This window comes from Pholis gunnellus (genome assembly GCF_910591455.1).
Source record: "Pholis gunnellus genome assembly, chromosome: 6".
In the NCBI taxonomy this organism is placed as follows: Eukaryota; Metazoa; Chordata; class Actinopteri; order Perciformes; family Pholidae; genus Pholis; species Pholis gunnellus.
This window is the reverse complement of record NC_136532.1, coordinates 9,989,222-10,014,074: the sequence shown is the minus strand read 5'-3', so window position 1 is coordinate 10,014,074 and position 24,853 is coordinate 9,989,222. Positions and strand designations below refer to the sequence as shown.

Sequence of the window (24,853 nt, the reverse complement as noted above, 5' to 3'; positions counted from 1 at the left end):
ACTGTCTCCATCGAAGGCTGTTGCTCGGGTCGAAAAAGAAAGCGTGCCAAATAATCGGTCCGATACGTTCAGTATTTATGCCGCCTGTCTGCGAGTCAAAGAAGCATACAGAGTAATAGTTGTAATGGCTGCAGTATATTAAAAACACGCACTCATACGCAGCGGTACGTTATTGACGTTCATTGATCCTCGGCGCTTTCATTCTTGTCTCTCGGCTGTAAATCTCAGTCTACCTTTTAGTAATAACGCACAACCAAAAAGGTCATCCTCAAATCCCTCCCATTATTATACCTCCTTCAACTGTGCCCTCAAAAATAAGAGCGCACACACACACACACACACGTGGTTTCATAATTTACTGCAACGCAAGGCCAAAGCCTGGAGAAGCTTTTATTACTTGCCAATAATCCTAATGTCATGTTGATGGAGCAGGTCAATATCGGTGTGTGCTCTCTGTCGGTCTATTTGACTGTTGTCTCCTTCTGCTCTCCTCGTGTTTCTCTTTTGTTCCGTTTGTCTCTTTCTCCTCTCCACTTCCTCTTTGCCCTTTTGTCTCTTCTTTCGTTGATTTTTGCGCCACCATGTATGCACCTGTTGCGCTGTTAAAAAAAACTCAGACTCTTGTACGTTTGGCTTCCTCCAGCTCTGGTGATGCGTGTGCATGAGTCCCACATTCATGAATGGATTCATGCTTAACCTATGCTGGGGCACACGCGCGTATAAATAGACTTTCTATATTCAACTTCTCTCTCACAAGTGACAGCTCATCGTCAGCTGCTCCAAGGTCATCGCCATGACAGCCGGAAAGACGTTGCCACGGTAACCCCACGTACAACACAAGGACGGTCGCCTCGACTACTTCGGAGCAGATTGCCCATAATGGGTTGATAAGCATTTGTTAACGCAGTTCATTTGGGTCGCGCATGACAGATAAGTGAGGTTTTTACTCACACGTGTCGGTCTTGAGCAGGCTGTTGGTGCTCCTGAAGTACTGAGGGTTTTCTATCACCGGGATCTTGGTCATGCCGATGATCACCGCGTCAAGGCCCATCTCTGAGGACGAAGGAGTGTTGCTGCCATTAGAGACGTGATGGAGAGGAGAGGCCGAGTCGTCGTCGTTGCTGATCACCGAAGATGGTCCTGAGAGAGCAGGGAAAGAGGGAGTTCGGTTATCTTGACAATGAGGTCGTTTCAGTACACGTGGCAGCCCTGTTAATGGTCTAAAGACACAAGAGAATGAATCCAGTTGTTAAGCTGTTATTAGCAGAGATTGAAGAGATGCGATCATACAGCGGGGAGGTTAAGCTGTTAATATTGATCACAGTAGACATCTAAGAGGAGAGAGATGCATCAGTTATATTCATAACATTAGAGTGTGTAAGCAACACAATGGACCTGCACATTTGTATTCATGTGTTTTTAGCAACACTAATGGCCCCCTAAGTTTTCAGTGACTTTTGAAATGAAGAGTCACATTACAAAGCTTCAATTGTGATCATAGACGTATGAGTCAAGTACAGTTTGTGGCAAAAAGTGAAACCGGGCTCATCTTTGTCACCTTTATCATTTAACAAGAGGCTGTGTTGGCCAATGTACATTCCTAGTTTCTACTTTGTGACACTGCACTGGGAGTGAAATAGTTGCCGCCATGGTACCTTTCCAAATATAATAAACTGTGTTGCAGTGTGCGGATCTGTCACTCCAACTGAACTGAACCAACTGGATCGTAAATCCTGTTTCACCGTTGCTCAACAACACAGCTTCCTTACATTTCTGAAAGCAGTGCCTGTACATCCCTCCACCTTCTTGCTATGCAGAAGGTGGAGGGACGTACATCCCCGGGCTGACCGCATGAGCCACATAGCACTGGCCAACACACACATCTTAATATGCAACAGCACTGCAAGAAGTCAGAGGAGGACCGACAGTTGCATAAGACAAAGTTAGACTCCTGTTGATAGGGTATGTGGATGAGGAGGTAGCAGCTCCCATACTGCTGACTTGGTTCATCTTGTTTGGATGAGAACAAATTTGCACATTTACGTGTGTGGAAAACAAGTGACTAAGCCTGTAATAGTCCTTTTAGAGGGCTAAGCCTGTAGAATAGCACGAGGTACTTTGTCAATGGTGGTTGTTTTCATGTTCGAGTGCTGGGTTATTGTTTTTTTTCGGTCAAGCTCTGCAGCATTTAATGATGAAGTCAAGGAAAGAGGGCAATGAAAGAGTAACCGAGGGAATTAATGTATGTCCTCAAAGACGAAGGCATGTAATCTAGGAACCTGGTGGAGAAAAGATCTCCGGAGAATAAGCTTTTCTGTATCAAAACTCAGATTTCTGTCACTTTTTCAGTCAGAAAACACTGAATATTAGGGCTTAACGATTTCGAGAAATGATCTAATTGCGATTATAATTGACTGATTATTAGAGAGAATGATTACTTCTGCATCAATATTCAAATTTTAACATTTTAAAATGATTATGGCGTAAATTGTTGCAGGGATTTGTACCAAACAAATATGTTTTCTGGAGTCTGTAGATTATGTGTAGTCCAGGACTACAATATTTAATTTAAAATGCTATTTTGACACATATTTCACCTTTAACAAATATTGCCCTTCCTGCGATTTGATGAATACATTTAGATCAGGGTTGGGCAATTATTTTTCCCAAGGGGCCACATGAGAATCAGGGACTGTGGTGGAGGGCCGGACCAATAGACTGAATGAATCCTGCTCTATATTATTCCACCTCTTTATAAAAAGTAGTAAATTGTATGATTTTGATGAGCTGCGTGTGGTAAGAGTAAATGTTATGATCAGTGGTGGAATATAACTAAGTATATTTGCTTAAGTACAAATTCAAGGTACTTTACCTGAGTATTTCTATTTTATTCAACTTTGTACTTCCACTCCACTACATCTCAGAGGGAAATATTGTACATTTTACTCCACTTCATTTGTCTGGCAGCTTTAGTTACTTGGCACATTGCAATTTTTCAAACCCTTCCTAACTACCTAAACTGAACAACAGAGTATAAAGGAGTTAAAATAAGATCCACCTTAAACATCTGCAGCAGGAATAATGATCCAAACAATATACATTTGTAATATCCATCGCACACATTCACGAACGTACTCACGTATGTAAATTGAGAAAAAAACCCAGCAACAGTTGCCTTCAAAATAAAAGCAATGCAGCTGTATTCCATGCATGATGTACACTTATTTACGTTTTACTCCTAATTTCCCATTTACGTCTTGCGGGCCGGTCGGCGACAGCCAAAGGGCCCAGGTCTGATTTAGATTAATCGTTCAGCCCACATGGATATTAAAATCCATGTTTCATACAACAGACAGTTTGGAACAACATGAGGCACGGATCTGGAAACGAGAGGTGAAATGGAAGAGTCAGACACCTTTTTACAGATAAATAGTTTGTTTTGGCAACAGAACGGAGGTGTTATTCGTTTTTAATTGTGAGCACGGTCCATGAGGCTGATTCCGTCTCGACAAGTGTGTTAGTTACAGCACACTTTCATGGCATTGCAGCTAATATTCTGTGTCATTAGGTTGAGTGCCAAAGCAAACAATACCAGCACTAAATAGTAACTACATTTGCAAGTTCATACTGGCACCCACGCATACCAATAAACACAAACACACAGAACAATGCTACTAAACACTTCTTCTGTGACCGTTAACCCCTAATGTGTATGCTTAAAACTTACAACCTTACAGGATATTTTCACTTTTTTTTGTCTATAAAGATCCACATGCCCGTATGCAAATTGAAATCACTAGTGGCTGTATTTGTATGTGAGATGAAGTCCATTTTTCTGCCTGAATCGAAACAAACCGTAAACATAGTGTTGTCTCATCATAGAATTGGTGACGACTTTGTAAGGCACATACAGTATAAATGACGTCGTCCTGCCGATAAGGGCGTCGGATCAGAAGAAGAAGAACTTCTAGAGGGCAAAGAGAGGACTTGTTGCAAATTACACAACCAACTTTGTGTTTGTAACAGATGATAAAATCACAGTAGAAAGAGCTTCCAGTGCTAACACACGAAATAACTTAATGACAACCGGCAACACTTGTAAATCATCTTAATCACTCAGGTACATGGAGGGGTTAGCAAATTACTGCTTTTCAGTTCATTGTCCTACAAGTACTGTAATAAGAGCTTGTGAGTGATGGTCTCTTTTATGCCTCCAACTAATTTATGCATTCTTCACTGATTTAGGGGTGTGAACGAGAGAAAATGAGTGTGTGTGCGTGTGTGTGTGTGTGTGTGTGTAAACGGCTCTATTAAAGAGCATAATTGGATGCTTCCATCTAGTCTTGGTTTTTCATCAGCTCTTCACCGTGTATCAGTAGAAATAAAAAATAACACTAAAGACCAGTTAGAGCATGAGACCCATCGACCAGGAAGCATTATTCAGAATTACACGCACTCGGACTGAACACACGGTCCTTCTCCAGACCTCTTCAAGTCACGAAGCATTGGTAAACAGAAAACGTTGTATCATGAGTTCAGATTGATTTCCCATGAGCTCAAAGTACAGTAGGTGTATGTGGTCGGTTGTGCTGAATTATAACAGTGGTTGACATCGTTCATTTCCTCTGTCCCTGGCCTCATATCAGGCTCCAGTGCCGCTGACAGGGCTTGATTGAGAGGGAGAAACAGAGTTTGTTTTTGATCGACGGTGTGTGTGTGTGAGTGTATGTGAGAGAGTGGGTGTGAGTGTGTGTGCGTGTGGCCTTGAGAGGGAGAGAGCGAGAGCACAATAGTTTGTTTTATTGTGTGTGGGGATGTGCTTGCCTACTCTGAGTGTGTGCTTGTGTGTCTGTAGTGTCTTCCAGCAGCATCTTTCTGTGTCCAGGATCAGACATGTACACTAGTGTGTCACTTTCAATGAATGGACCCTAAAGAGTGATGAACGGGGAGCGAACGATGAATGGATGATTCTAGATATTTCTATTTTTTAATCCTAAAATGAGGATGGAAATTGTCAACTCATGACGGCAAATTGAATCATTCGGTTTCTCTGAAAACCTGCAGATCACCAGATGAAGAGATAATTGTTTTTGGTTTGATCGGTTTTAATTAAAACTCGATTTCACTGAAAACGTCAAAACAGCTGCTACTAGTTGTAAATACTGCAGAGTTGTGCATTTTATTCATGTTCTTAAATGGAGGAATACTTTAGTTTCCCCTTAAATTGAGACGATTTCAGCATTATAAATGAGAGACAGCCATTTTGCATGTTACAGCTGCCAGTACCAAACAGCTGGCTATCCGAAAAGGGCGGGGTTTCCAAATTTCTTTCACTGGAAAAATGTTGCATTCAAAAAGACGAAGCTGTTGGTTTTTGGCAGTTCGAGTTGTCTAATTACTTGCAACGTTTACCGATCTGAGATTATCTCAACGTATTAAAGGGAAGAAGAAAAACATGCTGCTCATGAGAGCGCAGGTTATTGTCTGTCAGCATGTGTGTGTTTGTGTTGGGAGGGGCTGAAGATCATTAACGCAGAGAGGTCCCAGGGTCAGATCGTTATAAATACCGTTAAGCTGAGGGGCAACAAGAGCCTACGTGTGTGTGTGTGTGTGTGTGTGTGTGTGTGTGTGTGTGTGTGTGTGTGTGTGTGTGTGTGTGTGTGTGTGTGTGTGTGTGTGTGTGTGTGTGTGTGTGTGTGTGTGTGTGTGTGTGTGTGTGTGTATGACAAAGAGAGGTGGTAGAGGGTCCACAGGGAGTGACTTGGTAAAAGGGGATGAAAAGATGTAGAGTGGGGGAGGTGGAGGGAGGAAGAGAGAGGTGGACAGGAGAGGTGAAGGTGTAAGTGGGGTCAGGTCACGACCCAACACTGTTAATAGACATGGAACCGATGTTTAAACTGGTGGAGACTGGAGCTCCTCGCAGTCTGGCGGGGAGCAGCTCGGGTTAACAGTCAATAACACACAGCCTTGCCTTCAAAGTGCAGGTCGTGACTGAGAGGTGGGTGGCAAAAGGATGAGCATTAACAATGCCAATTATGTCATTGTTTTTAAGTCTATTTGTCTTTTTAAGTAACAGGTAGAGGCACTGTGTTGTGAACGTCAGGGGTTTGATACTTCAGTGAAATGGAATGAACGTGTTGAAGTTAAAGTTGGTTGCAAATTGTGCATTTTGCGGGAAAGTAGAAACAACTTCCCCCTCGGCTCATTTTGTAGCACCCATCTGCGACCACCTGCGTCGGTCTTTGCCACTTTGCATTGGCCTTTAATAAAGTCACACCACCTACCGACTTTCCGTGATGTTGCTTTGTTCCGAGGTCTGAACTTGGTGGGTACAATGTTACTATTACCAACAGGGATGATGATCTAAACTATGAAAATACATTGCTACTCATCACTCATCATCATTGATCGAGCCATTCGATGACTGCTGTTACTGCAGGTCTGATTCTTCATCAGTTTGTCCCTGTGTCTAGTTCAACAGCTGTTTCTGTCGAGGGAGGTTGGGCAACACTGCCATCCAATCAGAGATGAACAGTGACATTGTTAAATTAATGACCTCTAGTCCACATGGCCTGCTTCATTAGAGGTTTATGTAGAGTGCTGGAAATTAGACGCTTGGTGAAACTGAGTAGATGTGTTTCATCGACATACAATATTATACGACCTTGTGAAGATAGAAGGAAATCCCCCCACTTTGAATGTGCAGCGGATGATAGAAACGTAAGTGCTGCACTGTGAAAAAATCTTGTTTCTACAGTTGTTTCTAATTTACAGAAGAGAAATGAGTGCTAATCAACTGCAATTCAGTTAAAATGCACCCCTGAAGCATCCTGTACAAATTCAGAGATGTCACAGTTATTGCAAGGAAAAGGGGTGATGGTGGAGCTACATGAGCTACAGATAAAACTCACCAATAGAGCGTGGTGACAATCCCAGTTCCCAGAAAGTGATACTGTTACCAGGCAGTTCCAGGTAGAAGCTGAAATGGTTTACTGCACAGAGCATAGCCTTCTTGTAATGATTATTATCATCTCATGACCATATCCTGATGATCAGGTCATGAAAATATTATGCTGAAGCTTTTTTGTTTTTATGCATAAAATAGCTACACGGCTGAAGTAGACTCGGCTCTGGTTAGGTTACCTTCTGTTCTGTCCTTGAAAATGTTCTTAGAGATCAGGGAGTCCAGAGATTTCCTAATCGGCAACAAAGGATCAGACTGTGATTACTGTGTTAAAATTGCTAAATTCTTTCCTAAAATGCTGTGCAAGGAAATCCGTTGAAAGGGGTGTACCACATGTCAGTCTGTTACATTCAAATTCAGCTTCTATTGAGGTTTTTGAATAAAGTTTCAACTGTCTGTCATCATCTTTTATGATGTCATCACTCTAAATAATGGGGGAAATATAATGTAGTTACATGTAGAAGTTACTGTGGTAAGATGTAATTTACGGTGCTGCTACATTGCTGCTAGCCCGCCCCGTTAATACAGCCCTGTGCGTCCTCTCTTTGTGTGCAGCGAACGGGAGCAGAATATGTTAATAGATAAAACAGGTTGTACATTTTGGAAATAATTACGTCCATCTTTTTTTTTGTAAATTTCGATTTCTGGACTGAAAACTGAGCGCGCTGTCGCTCGCTATATGTGTGTGTCTGAGAGAGAGTGACAGATAGGGGAAGACAAGTTGTTTCTGTAAGTTATTATTAATAATAATAATAATAATAATATTTTGCTGAATATATCCGCTGATAGCGCCGTCCCCCGACTCATGATGTTAGGACTGCGTTGTTGCGTAACCATAATGCCTACCCACTGGTTACCCCTCAGGTAACGTGTTCGCAGTGTGAACTGCTTGCCAGCGGCTCAGACATCTCCGTGTTCAGAGCCGTGTGCGGGCAGGAAATCCCGGCTGTATGTGTTGTAGCTGCTGCGGTAGTCGGCCAATCACACGTCGCATGAAATCAAAGAACGCTTGCGCATACAAATAGTAATTTCATTTTTTTTTCTAGATCTGGGCACAAAAAGGATCCATTGCAGGTATCATTGGAATGTAGAAGTTTTGATACTTCTTGGTAGTGGGTTATTTCCTCAAAGGTTTCGAGTATCGATACCCAGCCCTCCCCAATGATTGTGAGTCACACACAATGTTACACAGCTACTCCACTCTTCCATTCTTTAGCGCTTTAGGTTGCCGCTGTGACACCGGCGCTGCTGTGGGAGCCCGAGGGTTTGGGGATCTGGAGTTGAGCAGGAGTTTTATGGCAGGAGCGTACGCTGGAGTGGAGTTAAAACGATGACTGTGAGTGACTGCATTGATCTATCTTAGGCTCTCTGGGCACACCTCAGACAACCTGAAGCCATTTACCGCTGCTTGCTGCCCAGGGCGATGGATGCAGAGAGGCTATTATGGGATTTAAGGACATCAGGGCCTGTCAGTCTGTCTGTTTAAACAGCGTGGTTGTCTTGTGCCCAGATAGTAACAGAAGGAGCAGTTGTTAGCGGATAATAGTGGATTTTATGACTTGAGATTATTTTACTGTCGGTAGTCAGTAAGGTCAGAGCACAAATTGGTTGAAATATAGGGTTCAGATGCACTTCATAGGGAGTGATGGACAGCCTAGATATCAGGTAAAAGTTGACAAAAATAACAAATTTAACAGGCAAGCCATCTACTCTAGTTTGCTCTCTGCAGTCGAAGCCATTTAGTATATTTACTTCAACCCTTTTGGCTCTAAAGCTGCTGAGTAAATAGCATACCAGAGCAGAAACTGAGGTATTCTTGACAATTTCACAGTCACAAATGCAGATCCTCTGGCTGCCATATAATCATTTTGCCTCTTGATGAAGAATAATTGATTACGAATTAAAAAGACAAGAAATTCCCATGCATGTAAACCCCCTATTTGGACGTCAGTGGAGCAGTCACGCAGGCTTCAGGGCAAAAACACAGGACTGCTGTCACTGTTGACCCCAAAGGTCTCAGTGACCCCTTACGCCCATCACAATACGTACAATCACACACTCACTGATGACTGGTAACCTGAACTCCGTGGTTTCTAAACTGTGCTGTCACACTGCTGAACACAGGAAGTAAACTATCGATCCAGGAGGAAGGGGGATGGAGGATGCAGAGGAGCGACACAGACAGAGGAGAGACAGCAGAAAGGGGAGTAAAGAAGAGCGTACAGAGATGCAGATTCACTGAGTGCCTGGCAGAGAGACGGGGGGTAAATAAATCAAATAATGCAGGGAAAGAAGAAATATGCAGATGACATTTTAGATTTGTAGTGCCTGAAAACAATTTTGGCTAACGAGGTTCTACATAAATACAGTCTGCCAAAGGTACTACAGTTGAGGTTATTTGGCACGGAGATTTCGTATTTTATATGTCACTGGTTTAAAGTATGTCACACGTGTCCATGCACCAATCAGGATTTAGCTGGATCTAACTGTGATGACAGTTGTGAGATTGTTTGCTTAAGTTTCCATGTCAATCAAATCTGATCTAATCACCCACACACAGTCCCGATGAAGCAGTTTTTATTGTTCATAAGTAATAAGGATGTTTTTACCAAAATATAACTGATTATTGCTTATTTAGTCGTCAAAAAGTTGAAAAGGTCTCTGCTTGTCTCGCTTACCGCTAATATAGTTATTCATTTACAAATGCTTTTGGTCTTTATTGTTCTCTTAACGTTTTTGCATTTGTAAGATTAATATTATCCATTATATTGGTATCTGCCACAACAAACCGATAATTATCAGTTATTGTTAGCGGCCATGCAATTCTATATTGCATACATTTTAATTCAAATTTTTAATTTAATGTTATAGAAAACTACAGATTTTAAACCAGGTTTTTAGGGGGGCATACAATTCTCCCCAGAGCTATTGGAATTTTTTCCATAAGATTAAAACATGATAAATTGTTGAAAGATAGAAAAGGTTTATCCAACAGCATTCATCACATGTATTCAAGCAGCCACAACAACAATCATTATCATTATTGATTAATCATTTAGTGTGTGAAACATAAAACAATAGTGGCAAAAAGGGCAATTGTGACTTCCCAGATCACAAGTTGACGTCTTAAAATGTCTTGTTTTGTTTGACCAACACTCAGAAAAAACTAAATATTCAGTTTTCAATGATATAAAACAAAGATAAGCAGCAAATCCACACGTGAGAAGCTGTAACCAGAAAATGTTTGCCATTTGTTTGCTTCAAAAAAATCAATAAATTATCTAAATTGATGATGGTTAATTTTCTGTCAACCTAATCGATCACTTTAAATGTTATTACTCAGTGGTTTATTAGTATGTTTTGTATAGGTACCCATCGGGGTAAATGGCAGCTTGTGATAGTAAATAGATTTGAAATAAATGTGTAATTATTTCCGAAGTAAGATATAAGGTTAAAAGGTTATGAAACAGAAAGTTATTAAAAAGAGAAACAATGCAAATACAGACAAAGAAATCACATTAATGAGGAAGAAGGGCCAACAAAGAAGAAAGGGCAGAGAGTTAGTGGGATGGATTCAGCAGACGGGTAGAATTTCCTCTGCGTTGCAGTTCAGTAAATGTCCGTACGAATCTGCCTGTACAAGCGTAAAATCCTCCTCCTCTTTGGCCTAATGCAGAGGCCTATCAAATTCCCCTCTTCTCTGTACCAACCACTGGTAAAAATAGACATTTCCTCGTCTCTCTCTCTGTCTTCCTGCGTCTGTCTCGCGTCACGTATCTCCTCTCTCATCTCCATGCGTGTGTCTACCACCCCGCTTTTTTTCGTCATCTTGTTTTTTTCCCACATCCTCTTCTCTCTCTCTCTCTCTCTCTCTCTCTCTCTCTCTCTCTCTCTCTCTCTCTCTCTCTCTCTCTCTCTCTCTCTCTCTCTTCCTTCCTTGTAGCAGCCTCAGTCTGATCTTTTCTATTTTTAATATTCAACCCACATTCACCTTCTCATATGACACACTGGAAGACCAGTTCCTCCTACTGAAGGCACTCTGAGGTGGTCAGAGATGTGAAAACGAAGAAGCAAGGAATGAGATGAGAGGAATTAAAGAGTGAATAAGGACTGTGTGCTGTTGTGTTTCCGGTTCTGTAATATCAGGCCATCATAGCACCAGGCAACTTGTTCAATATGGAGAAAAATGCTTCAAATAATATAATGTCCACATTAGAACATACTGTATGTATTAAAGAGAAACATCTCATTCTTTCTTTTCCATCTTGCATTAACAAACTTGTCTTTAACCTGTTAATGCTGAAATGAACGATAAATAGAAGTGAATCTTAATACATCTTAGATCTTGCTATTTTTAATCAATCACACCCACTGTGGTGGAAAGTCGCAAAGTACATATACTTAATTCAGTACAAATTTGACATTCTTTTACTTAAGTATTTCCATTTTATGGCGCTTTACTTCTGAACCCAAACACAAAACCCAAGATGATCTTATCCATAATCAGGTTGCTAATACTCATTTTCCTCTTTTCCTCTTATCTTTGAATTTCTTGCAATATTGGGCAATTTGAACTCTTAGGGCCTTGAGCATGTTTTAATGTAAATTCTTACTATGAAATACAAATAGTAAGTTTAGCTGTCAAATAAAATTAGAGGAATAAAAAAGGCAAATATTTCCCTCTGACATGTAGTGAAATAGACGTAGCATAAAATGGAGGTACCCATACTTTAGTTAATGTACTTCGTTAAATCCACCTCTGTCTACAATCTGACATTCATGCCCACATCACGCAGCACTCGGCCAGGTGTGCAGAGGTAAGGAAGCAGTCAGGGTTTAAACTTCTCTTTCTTATTTCCTTCTTCCCTTTGCACAACTAGACTGTCACTTTTCATATGAACAAACGAGGGGCAACGTCATGTATGCCTTCCAGAAGGGAGTGCTTGAGACAGCGCACCATTTAAACGATCATTGCAGCTCATCCCTTTCACCTCGGAGCCCTCCGAACAGCTACACTTTGTTCTGATGACAAACTTTAGTTCCTTTCAAGCATAACCCCACCGTAACACTCTTTCTGAACTGATTACTTTTACGTTTGTTTGCAGAGTGGTGCTGTTATTTTTAGGCGAGTAAAGGATCTGAATACGTGTTCAAGCTTAAGCCATCACACCATATTAAAACTTTCCACTCCATGAATAAAAGTTTAAAAAAAGTCTGTATTGTAATTAGTCGGGGACAGTGGGGCTGTTGAAAATGCTCTCAGTCTTGCAGTACAAATAAAAAGCATTGATGACTTGAAACATTGTTGCTGCCTTCAGTTGAGAGATGGACCGAGTCAAAGAGACGGAAGGAAAATATGATTTACAGAAAAGAGGAAGTACAATAAAAGAGTTGAATGTGGCATTGATTTCAAAGCCAGAATGGCCCCAGATTATATATTATGTTTCATGAATTGTGTCTGACGGAGCCTTTCGTACTGATAAAGGGGAACACACAGGAATAAATATGCACAGATGCACACCTAAAAGCTTGGATGAAAAAGACACGTTTACACACAAGGGACACCAATAAATGATTTATTTTATTGAAAAGAAAAAAAACCTTTTCTTTCCTCTGAAGTATGAAATATCATTTTCAAATGAGCCTTTTAAGCAATTAGCCTCTTGAACGCAGCTTTAATGCCACAACAGTTTATGGAAGAGGATCAATAACCAAAAAGACCTTGTAACTCTGAATGTAGCTGTTTTTTTTTTTTTTTCTTCAGCTTTGCCTTTGTGCTAAATATGACATGAATTGAAATTTTTTTGTATGCTAACGATGAAGAGGTAAAAAGGTTACCGTTGTGCAATTACCGAAAGGTTTTAGGGACTGTGCTGCAGTTAGAGGACATGCCATTGCTGATGGACACGCATGAACATTTAGGTATGGCAATGTCTGTCACAAACACATGAAGTTAAAACAGGCCCTTCTTCAGTTATAAAACAAGACTATTGTGTATCAAAATGTTCAAAGGAAATAAAAAGGACAAATACAATAAAGACAAAACATAAAATAACATTCACTTCCAGTTCAAAACCTACTATACTATACTGTCATATTTCCCAGTGTTAGCATTTTGTCAATTTTTAGCTTAGACATCTTTAACAATTTCAAGAAAACCGTAAATATGCAATTTAGAATGATCAAACATAAAATATGTACAATTATGTGCAAAAAATCAAAGCAATTCAACTTAAAATGAGCCTAGCGTCCGGTTTATAAAAGACACTAACAAAGTCAAAAACAAAGTCAGTTTAAAGTCAAAAACGTATAGCTTCTGAACGGCAATGCACTTTATATATTTTGTTTATTAATAATAATAATAATACAGAGGAATCTTGGCTATGAACATCCCAAGTTGAAGAATGAAGATTGCCTGAAATGTTCAGCTTGTTGAAATACAAGGAAATTCTGGACCAAAGTTAGCTCTAAATATGGATTTGGAGCAAATCCGGCCGTAACAGGAATCAGCCTCACCCTTGTTTTTGTTCCCTTTTTAAAAAATGAATAGTTTGACATTTTGGGAAATATGCTTATTTGTTCTCTAGTTGGATGAGAAGACCGACACCACACTCGATGTCTGTCCTTTATGCAAACAGCCAGCAGCCGGTTAGCTTACCTTAGCACAGAGACTGGCTCTGTCCAACAGTAACAAAACCCTCCTACCAGCACCGAATTAACATGTTGCATATTGATGGTTTAATCTGTACAAAAAACAAAGGGTATCTCACGAACTGTTGAACTATTGAAAGGTGTTAATGTCAATGTTGTTCAGTCCGTTCTCTATTTCCAGCAGTGACGTTTACTGGTCGTGTCACATTTGGAAGTTGGTTTTCACCAACTGTTCTACCGATATGGCTTGACGGTTGATAGAACTGCACTTTGCACTAAACAGTAATGAATGCATAAAAAAAAACTGTGAATTCATCAGGTTGTAATATATATATACTATACTTTTATGTAAAAAAACAAAACATAGCTTAAGTTTAAATGTTCACACTAATAGCAACAGACACAACAAGTTACATTCATGTTGCTGATGGAGCTGCAGAAACAGACTGATAATGTGTCTGTTTGAAGCTTTCCCTCCATAGTTGAAACAATCTTTCTTTCTCTATCAGTCTGTCTAACTTTCTTATAAACACACACCATGCGTCCACACACACACCCTCAGTAACCGCAGACACACAAAAAGACACCCACTCTGCCCAATCTTCCCACTCCATTCGCTTTCATCATTCGTCACTTCAGGGCTTTTTTTAAAATTAATATTATTAACCTTTTGTTTTTATTTATTCATTTTGTTGCATTTTTAAACATTCTTCACTCTGATGTGTTTTCTTTAAATTTCTTTTAATTATTGACGCCTAATCAGCACTTTGGCAGATTGATCAATTCTCTCTATTTCGAAGCTCCAAAGGGATTGTAATGTGGGACTTTCTTCTCATTATGAGCATATTCATCTTTTTTCTATGAATAACAAGTGAATTAAACCTACAGACTAAACTGACTGTGAAGGTTCAACCAAACAAATTCCCCCTAATTTGCATATTTGATTCAATCAATCCCACCCTGTAAAAGCTTGAGAAAGCTTTAAGTCTGCTGGTAGTTTATGGCACTGATTTCTAAAATACAAACCATAACCAGAGCACTTTCAAAATCACTCCAACAGCAAAGAGGTGAACCCTTAAACTGAAGTATATATAAAGTATAAACACTAAGTGCAGTTTAGCAGCTAGCTTACCACACCACTTGGAATGTGAATTTTCATACATAAGTTAAAGTGCACCGCCCCTTTTTTTGTCTTATTAATGGATGCAGAGGCTATTCAAGTGCACACTCTTAACATAATGTGATTTAAAAACATCAGCTATCCTGAAACACAATACGGTGTGTGTGTGTGTGTGTGTGTGTGTGTGTGTGTGTGTGTGTGTGTGTGTGTGTGTGTGTGTGTGTGTGTGTGTGTGTGTTTTTTCTTCTTCAGATTAGATTTGCTGACCAGTTTGGCTGTCTGGGGTTTTTGGATAAACAACGTTGTACTCTATTAAACTGTGATTCCCTAGAAGAAGAAAAAACCTTCTCCCACACCAGCAGAAAGTGTCTGTGTTTCTTAACCCTGTAGCCCTCTTAATCAAATATTCCCCATGCGTCTGCCCTGACCTCAATCTCAGCCAGCACTGCCCCCCTCTCTCTCTGTGTGTGTGTGTGTGTGTGTGTGTGTGTGAGAGAGAGAGAGAGAGAGAGAGAGAGTCATCCCACATACTCTGACTTGACATGTGCACAGATGGCGGACTGTATAAAGTAAAATGCTACAAGTGCATATGGGAGGCACCTCAGCACTTGACATGCACATGTAATTAATAATTCATGTGTGCAATTGTGAATATAAGCATTTATCTGTCTCCACAATGTAAGTGAGATGTGCAGCATTGTATCCTTCCATGTATCCAAAATGAACATGTAAGACAGAAAAGTGCATTAAAAAAACGTATTTATAAAAGTCCAATGTAGCCCAAACTGTTATGGTTTTCTACGTGGGCCTTTGTGTGTGCACGTGGCTACACTTATGGACAGATGTGCATGCATGACTGCATCTGTCTCTCAGAGAGGAGAGGTGGTTGGAAGGCAACCTATGATTCATTTAACAGAGACCTCAATTTATGATCTAGTGTGTGTCAGTGTTGGAAACTGACGAGGTGCGTCTTCCCTGGTGAATTACAGACACGGCATGTAACATCTTAAACATCCTTCACTGTAAAAATGTTTCCCCCCCCAAAAAAAACCCACTACCGACATTGTTTGATTTATAGAGCTACTGATTTTCCACTATAACTGCACTGTCGGTACAAAGAGGGGGTGGAAAAGAAATCTGTTTTTCTGCAGATGTGCTGGATGTTTTGACAAGTGTGGTGAATTCCTGCAAAACTAATTCGGCGGTTACGCAGCAGTTTGAGTGCACAGTGCCTCCCAAACAGTGAGGTAGTGTGCTCTGCCACTCCTGGTGTGAACGGGAGAGACTTTCAGAAGCCTGCCCAACGCATCACATAGTTGTACTTTTTTAGCATTTATAGCACGCAAGAGCCAGGTAAATGGAAATGAAGCCATTTTCTCCCAAATGCCTTTCCATTCCTCTTATCACTTTTATTGCTTGTTCTAACTGTGACTTGCAGCAGCGCCGGCTACACTAACAGGAAGCTGCTGCCAAATTCAAACAAAATCACTTTTTTTTCTCTTTCTCTCTCTCTTCAAAGCCTCTTTGTCTTCCCCATTCAGCAAAGTGGTTTTGGTTACTTAGTTTAATGAACCTCAAAACTTCTTCAAACTGTTTGGCAGCGTCACCAAGAGCCAGTAGAGTGGCTGAATGTCTTGGGTGTTTGGATTTGGTGTTATTATACGATGTAATAAAGACATTGTTTACAAAGTTAGGATTGGATGTACGTACGATGGGCTTTTGTAGTGTGCATAAAGAAATATTGAGCTGGTATATATCAGCACTAAGGGGCTGAGTGGTAATGTCCAGGAAGGCATGTGTGTTTTTGGGGAAGATGTAGGTTAATGGCTGTCTCTGTCCCTCTGATCTGAATAATTCATCCAATGGGAGGCTTTTATGCATCTCTGAAGGCTCTCTCTGATTGGTTGATCAGGCTGCTGCATCGCAGAGCTCTACCTGGTTTCTCTACCTTTAGAAGTTGATAATGGACACCATCCACCTGACCGCTGTGTGTGTGTGTGTGTGTGTGTGTGTGTGTGTGTGTGTGTGTGTGTGTGTGTGTGTGTGTGTGTGTTTGCACAACCCCGTAACCCCCGACCACTCCCTTCATTTTTTTATACATAGTTTTTTGTTTTGTTGGTTGGATATGTGGACGCCCCTCTTCTTTAGCTTCTCCCATTTCCCATTTTGTCTCCCACAAACACTCTCTTAGACACACAAATACACACTAACACAAACAATCTTTCTCCCTTGCTTTTAGTCTCTTGTGTGTGTCCGTCTCCGTTAGCGTGAGACCAACTCCACTGGGATGTTCTGAAACAACGCACAGCCTGAAGGGAAAGACAGAAAACATAAACAATAACAAAAACAAAACAACAGTAAAATAATAATGATAATAATAATGACAACAATAAATAATAACAACAAACAGCTTTTGCAAGAGAGGCGTAGTTGCTGGTGTCAGAACCACAACAAGTGTTTTTGCTTAGTATTTGTTAAAAAAGTTGATTCTGTATTATTGCACTTTAGGATGGAGAAAGTACACAAGGCTTCTGCACATGAAAATAACCATCATTCAGTCATTTAATGCTTAGGAAAGCAACTTTTTAGGTTTAAGGCCAATCTTTCAAATGGAGCTATATATCGACATCCTTGTGTTGTTTTTCCACCCTTCATATAGCTACACGTACTGTGAGTAAAGAATCTTCTAGGTTAATTGAATCTGGTATTAGAGCAGAGGTTTAGTAAATTAGGCTAATGTTATTCACAACAGAGCGGCACTAGACCTTCTTGTAGTCAGTGTACTTGGAAATACAATCTAGTATTTCTGATATCTATACTTTAGTCTAATAAAATCCTGGCTAAACATGCACACGGTAAACTTTGAGTAGGCCTCAGAAGTAGCCTCAAACCAGGGCGACCAATTGCAGCAGTGCAAATATTAGTGCAGAAACTGAATGCACAAACCGACACTCGACGAGTGCGAGAGAGCACACGGTGGGAAACAAAGGAGCGCTCAACAACAGACCAAACCTCCCGTCATCCACTGACGAAACAGAATCACTGGAGTCAATGGGGCAGTCGGACGGCTCTTTCAGGATCATAGAGCATCACGTGTAGATCTAGTCATGTGAAAGGAAAAATAATTCCCCAAAATGTCAAATATTTTTAAAGATACAAACACTAAAAGTAAGTTAGATGATGTAGGAATGTTTCTACGCTGAACAGGGTTGAAGTAGCTAGGCGCCAAAATCATGCTAATGCTCAATAATACCAACAAGCTGATGTTTAGAGAGTATAATGTTTACCGTTTTCACCGTCTTACCTTAGTGTGTTATGCTAACATTTGCCAATTGGTGCTAAACTCTGTTTTGGGGTATGTCATTAGTTTAGTCTTGAGTTTAAAGCCATAAACCAAAGTATTGGACAAAGTCAAATGTTGACCTGCTGATGCCGCTGGATTAAAAAGAATGACGATGAATGTCTTTACCAAGTTTAATCCGCCCGATTTCAGTCTGGACCAAAGTTGTGGACTCACTGTTTGAGCCAAATAACCATGAAGTGTGACCAGCTAGCCTCCTAGATCAGCCCCATCTCCAAAGACCGATGAACATCATAAGGTACAGAGATAAGCCAACAGTGTAACTGGTGCACAGGCCTCATCGTCTCTGTGTGTGATGATGCTGAGTGTATTTATTTATCAATTAGGCAGCAAAGGTCACAGCCACTGTGACATTTTACACAGATCCACAAAGAGCAGCTTCCCAGTAAAGTGTTTATTAGTTAAAAAAAAAAAATGTACTCACAGTAGAGATGAAGTGACCTTTTACCAAAACCTGAACAATAAACGTATTGATCCTACACACATCTGAGCTTCACTTGATAGCCCTCGACCTTCCCACTGCTCCCAGATCAATGGACACGCTCACACCTACTTCTCTACCTCGTACCAGGAAACACAATCCAACTGTTTCAACTTTGTGTCACATCTTTGCCTGCAAAGACACACACAAAAGATAATCTCCTGCATGTTTCTTAGTCAAAGCCACGGACTGATACCAACACGTGGCATGTCACTGGGGGAGTCTGTGCCAGCCAAACATAACAGCCTTATCTTTGTTGGAGGATTATGTGTGTGCACGTTACCAACCAGTCAGTTTACGACAGAGGCTGAGCCAGCCAAAATAAATAAAACCTCTCTGCTGGATGTGGCATTAAAGTTTAAACGCATTCTGAATATCTGAAAGAAAAATGAGAAATGTCACCAAAACACCTGCAGCCAGAGTTTGTGTGTTAGAAGACGGTTGTGGGTAGGTGAGTCATGTCTCGCGAAACATCAGACAGATGAGGGGAGAGAGATAGAGATGAGGTAAAAAAATAAGAGTCAAATTCCAGGTGTTTCACAGCGGTTTGTAGTTTGATTTAGTTTCATGTAGCAGCTTTATGTCCTCGGGGTCTTCGTTACATTTCTTTTGATTTCCTGCTGCAGGGCTACTACACTTGCTGTCTGGCCTTGTTTGGCCTCCCGCTGTGTTTTAGAGGGGGTACATGCCAACTCTATTGAGATTTTAACATTTAGTTTGACAATGGAGGTCATTTTTTCTTGTACTCGTGGCATGTCTCTCTCAAAAGAGAAAACCGTTTTGTCAAACAAGAGAGATTAAAGAGCGGGTACTTTTTTTTCTTCTTTTTTTTTAGCTTTTCATATCATCCTGTAGCTTGTCAGTGGTGGTTCTTATGTATTGTAATCTGAAAATTCCAATTTTGGTTGAAGTACCTATTTTCTTGCGTCAGAGTGCTATTCTACGAAGCCCCTCCAAAAGAAGTTCCCACGTCACCTGTGTGACGGGACACAGACTCCAGTCTCCTGCATGAAATTCAGACCACCAACCAACACCACTCCTTTACTTTCTGTCTGGCTACATAAAGACCACACTCTCTTGCTTCCTCCATGGGCACTGGATGGTAAGATCACTTGTAATCTGTGGATGTAAATCTGCATGTGCTCCCTGGACTCAAATAGTTAGTATAGGAGCTACAGTGTAACTCCTGTAGCTCTAATCACAAAACTAATGAGGGCCAGAGGTTAAGACAGTCTGGGATAGAGGCCATACTCATCCCCTGTTAGCATCTCTGTTTGCTTATTGAAACTGGAAAAAACAGCACTAATGAATAAACACACAATACTGTGGAATACATCCAGATTGTGTTTAATCATACAGTATAGCTGCTTGTTATGTCCCGTACCAAAACAATATCTCCACCACTGCAGGCGGTCTGAGGAAGAAGGATGTGTAATTAGGGAGCTCGTGCAGAGGAAATAAAGTCAGACCAGGCAAGTAATGGCTGAGGCGTCTGTCAGTGAGGGAATGTAAAGGAGAAAACCATTCAAGGTTCAGCTGACACTTTATGATAAAGGACGGGGTGAGACGAGCCAAAAACAACAACCTGCTTTCCCCCTTAAGCTGCAATAGTCATTTCTGTTCCGTGTAAAATCCAGAGAGAAATGTTGAGATTTGCAGAGTAAAAAACTGTCAGTAACACTCACTTTACTACCACTAAGCAGTGACCACAAAGACAAAAAACATGATGTCCCCCTGGAGGAACGTTCCTTGAGAGTCACGCAGTGACCTAATAACACTCCGCCAGAGACACTTTAGGCTTTAATTTGTAGCCCAACACTACGATACAATGAGTCAGCTGAATACTTGTGGAGGTGCGCAGTGGAAGTTTAGTAGAGTAACAATCCCGGGACAGAGGAATGTTACATCAAAGAGGTTTATTGGTATCGCAGAAGGTTTCCACGTGATGGTTTTTGCGTTTAGCAAAAGCTAGAAAGGGGTCAGGGCTAAACTTCACAACCTCGATCAGCCCAGAAAAGTTACAGAAAGATGACACCAGTAGCAATGAATAAAGTCATAAAGACAGTTCCTACACAGCTGGTCTGATAATGATGCAAACATCCTCACATTAAACCTGCAAGTCAGCTATTTTACCACATATTCTTTGTTTTATTATTGTAAATTCAGAAGGAATAAGCAAACACAAATATAAATCACTGCCCGAATACAAATATATCAAATCACGATTGTTTACGTGCTGTGTTGTGTAAATGTTTTGGCGTCAGACATGAAGTAACATCAAATGTACAGTTGCATTTGTCACAATGTGTGCAGGCATATTTTCCTCCATATTTCTATTTATAAACCAGCACCTGTGATATCGCCTATACCAGCAGCTGCTGCTAAATATTTCAAGAGAAACATATTTGGGCACTTCATGTGACACGTCCTTGATGCTCAGCATCTCAAAGCAACACACCACCCAAACCCAATGTTACCACATCAACCTCAAGAGTCCGTGTCAATGTCACGTTTGGCAGCCAATCACCGTCCGTGTGGGAGGAGTTAAAGAAAATGTTTTTCATCCTATGACTCACTTCCTAAACAAAGCCAGTAAACGGGGCAAACAATCTCTCTGTTGTTGTGCTGCAGTAATAAACCCGTGCTTTACGATTTGACGTCCGTTGTCTGCTCATTTCTCAGTCTGCTGGCTTTAGTCGGTCCCAGGTGTTGCACCATGTCTCCGCGTGTGTCTGAAGGTAGTGATTCACTCCTCTCCCAGACTCGGCGAGGGATAATGATTTAGTTTTGGAGCAACGCAGGTTGGCAATGACGCAGGTTGCCACGGCAACGGCATTCAATGGGCAACGGATGTCGCCCGTGTCACACTACAGACCTTCTGACAACTACTCACACACACACACACACACACTGTACGCATTTTCTGTCTGTATCTCTCACACAGATTCGTTTATTGTCTCTCACTTTTCTCTACACACACACACACTCACACACACACACACACACACACACACCAGAGGGCTCCATGCAGACTATTGGTCCTCACATGGTGCCGACATGCAACACTGAACAACATTCCCATTTCAACCTCAGTCATTTCAACTAAAATCTACCCTGCACTGAACAAACTTCCCCTCTACAGTGTTAGTCCTTCACTCGTCTTGTTTGACAACAACGATGAGGCTTTGACAAACCTTTGGTAAATTATGCATCTCATCATTGTAGTCCGGCATCTTTTTAAATAGCTGACTGGCTTAAAGAGACGTTGAAGCTGTGAGAATTACAGAAATCATCGGTTGTTGCAATATTTTATTTCTTATAAAAAAATCAATGCATTTTAGAATATTCATATGCATTGGAGCTGAAACAATATTTCGATTGACAGAGGATTAATTGGCAACTATTTTCATAATAAAATTTTTTGTTGAGTTATTTCTCATTTATTAAAGTCTATGTTAGTAAAATGGCAAATGTTCTCTGGTTCCAGCTTCTCAACTGTGGATATTTGCTGGTTTTCTAAATATCTTTCAATAAACAATTAGAAAAAATATTGCTTTGGGCTCTGGGACTATTTTCAGACATTTCAGAAACCAAATAATGGATCAATTAATCAAGAAAATAATGGAAAGACGGATTGATAATGAAAATAATTACTAGTTGCAGCCCTAATTTGCACAAACCAACTGATTTAATATGGATTTCACTAAATCCGTTTGTGTGATACAGCCGCTTCTGAAATGTGTTTTTTTTTCACTTGTATTGAGCAATAAAGATTACCAATGCTTACATATACAACACATATTTCTCCTTATTGTTGTGACTGAAGCACCATCTGTCTGTTTAAACTGCATTTTCTCAGGACATACGGCTGCTTTTCTGTACATGTCAGCTTCAGACTGCTTCTTCCTTGGTTGGGAGTATTTATCATCGGTTGTCTTATGTCAGCTAAGAAACCCATGGACAGCTCAGCAAAATGGTACGTCTTGGCACTGAGCCATGGAATGGACATTAAGAAACAGAGTAATAAATCCTCCCCGAGGCTCCTAACATACAGTATTTGCTGTAGTATCTGTTTCTGCATTGGCAGTTTGGTTGTTCTCTTTCAGGCACAAACACGGAGAAATCAAGGCTTCCCTCGCTGCTTTTCACGTTTTCTTTCACTGTCTGTCACACACATGTTGTTTTTTCTCCATTCTTCACCCTCTTGCTCGCCTCACACACGATCGTGTCCCACTATCTGCCAGCCAGTGTAATGAATTTCAAATTGGAATCCTTTTCACTCAAATTGTCATGAAAACTACTTACTACTTATGAAATAAATCCGCTGTCCCAACAAACAAGCATTACATATCACTAATGTAGTGGTACCACTTCAGATCTTCTACGGGGTTTTCATACAAACATTTCCTCTAATAAACTAACACACAAACAGGCAGAGCTCAGACCCAGTATGTGTCTATTTGGTCAACTTCAAATGTCTCTGTTTTCCTTTGAGGAAGGAATACTCTAACATGATAAAAACAAAAGAGAATCACCTTACAGTGATCCTGCCACTTAGAGACTTTGTTAAACATTCATAAGATCTTCAATACAATCTTTAATACATCATCTTTAATATTTAATGTGACTTCTACTTTTCTTTTGAACTTTTCTTTTGTAAACAGTGAAAGAAACGGTGACGCTCATTGCTCAATAATTGAAAAACAGAAATGCAAATGAACAAACAAGTACACTATAGCCACTATCATTGTTGACAAACTTCACAAGATCGGCTGACTCTTTGTGATCATTTTGTAATTTGACAGTGTTGGACTAATCCTGTACTTGGATCTCCTGTCGGACATAAAGTCCACGGTCTTGGATCACGGCCAAGTAAATATCTCGTCTTCAAATCAATTTGTGTGATGCAACACCTTCTGAATGTGCCATTATTTTATTATCATTTTGACTGTATTGTGTGTAACATCTGTTTTATTAGCATGTTCTCAGGAAATATGCTGGATGGTTTTTTTCTGGGCATGTCAGCTTCAGATTTGGTTGTGAGTGCGGACTGGGTTTCAAGAACCAGTGATAAATGTAACTGGTTGGCTGTGTCTATGCACTAGAATAATGAGGATTTGGTTGTTATGAAGAGTAAGACTTTGCCCGACATGCAGTTATGAACATGTTTATGTATCAGAGAAAAAAAGGACACACATTTATTCACAGAGGACTTGCTTTCTTTCTATTTTGCACCTTTTTCTCCCTACATCTCTTGCATCCATTTTTTGTTTGGACGTAACACACACACACACACACACAAACACAAACACACACACACACACACACACACACACACACACACACACACACAAACACAAACACACACACACACACACACACACACAAACACAAACACACACACACACACACACACACACACACACACACCAGAGCTGCTGAACTTAGCATTAGGCAGTGATGGGAAGTCTGGAGAGGCAAACGATCAATTGATCAATCAATAAACCTCTATCTGTTATAGTGCTGCTCCCAATCGCTCAGTACTGCTGCTCTCTCTTTTTCTCCCCCCTCTCTTTCTCTCTCCCCCCTCTCTTTCTCTCCCCCATCCCTCTCTTTTATCTCCTTCCCTGCTGTGCAGAAAAAGCTCTACAAATATACAACACAAAAGCAGCCAGACACAGTAAATGATATTGGCATGCATCTTTGCCAACTCTCATACATATTCAGGAAAACTGGGGACTTATGTGTGCGTGTGTGTGTGTGGTTGTGTGCTTGTGTTTGTTTGTCTCTTGGTCGCTTGAGTATCTGCCTGAGTGCAGCAGGACTAGGTGTTGATCGATATCTAAAGCCTCATTAACATAGACCTTATCATAAAGACATTCACTGGACTGCCAAGAAAAAGCCACATTGATGCAGCATGTACACACTTTCTGGCAGCAGTGGCATTTACCGAGCGACCAGCAGGACTTTGAACAACAACACACTGTCATACCGTCTGAGGGGGAAACATCACACTGATGTGATGTACACGAAAACGCAGTATAAATGTCTGCATACACAAACAGGTGTGGACTCGCATAACTTGGTCTGATGACTTGAATCTTATGACTTTAGACTCAAACTCGACTTAGACTTCAACACCACTGCTGACCTCACATGGACTTTATTCTTTTGACTTGAAATGACATGATATCACCCATAAGCCCAAACAGTACGTTATATTTTAAGAAAAACAAAGCAGCCAATCAGCAACGAATCAGCTCCTAAGTTTCCTGG

The 24,853-nt window shown here is 40.6% G+C and overlaps 1 protein-coding gene across 1 annotated transcript in view; it reads right to left on the bottom strand.

The window, feature by feature from the left end:
- ntrk2a (neurotrophic tyrosine kinase, receptor, type 2a) overlaps positions 1–24,853 on the bottom strand; it is a gene marked incomplete at both ends in the record, with an annotated part of 75,411 nt that overhangs the window by 21,499 nt on the left and 29,059 nt on the right. Inside the window, one exon of the mRNA XM_079160930.1 lies at positions 952–1,140. Coding sequence (XP_079017056.1) covers positions 952–1,140 — 189 coding nt within the window. The remainder of the gene's footprint in view (positions 1–951; positions 1,141–24,853) is intronic.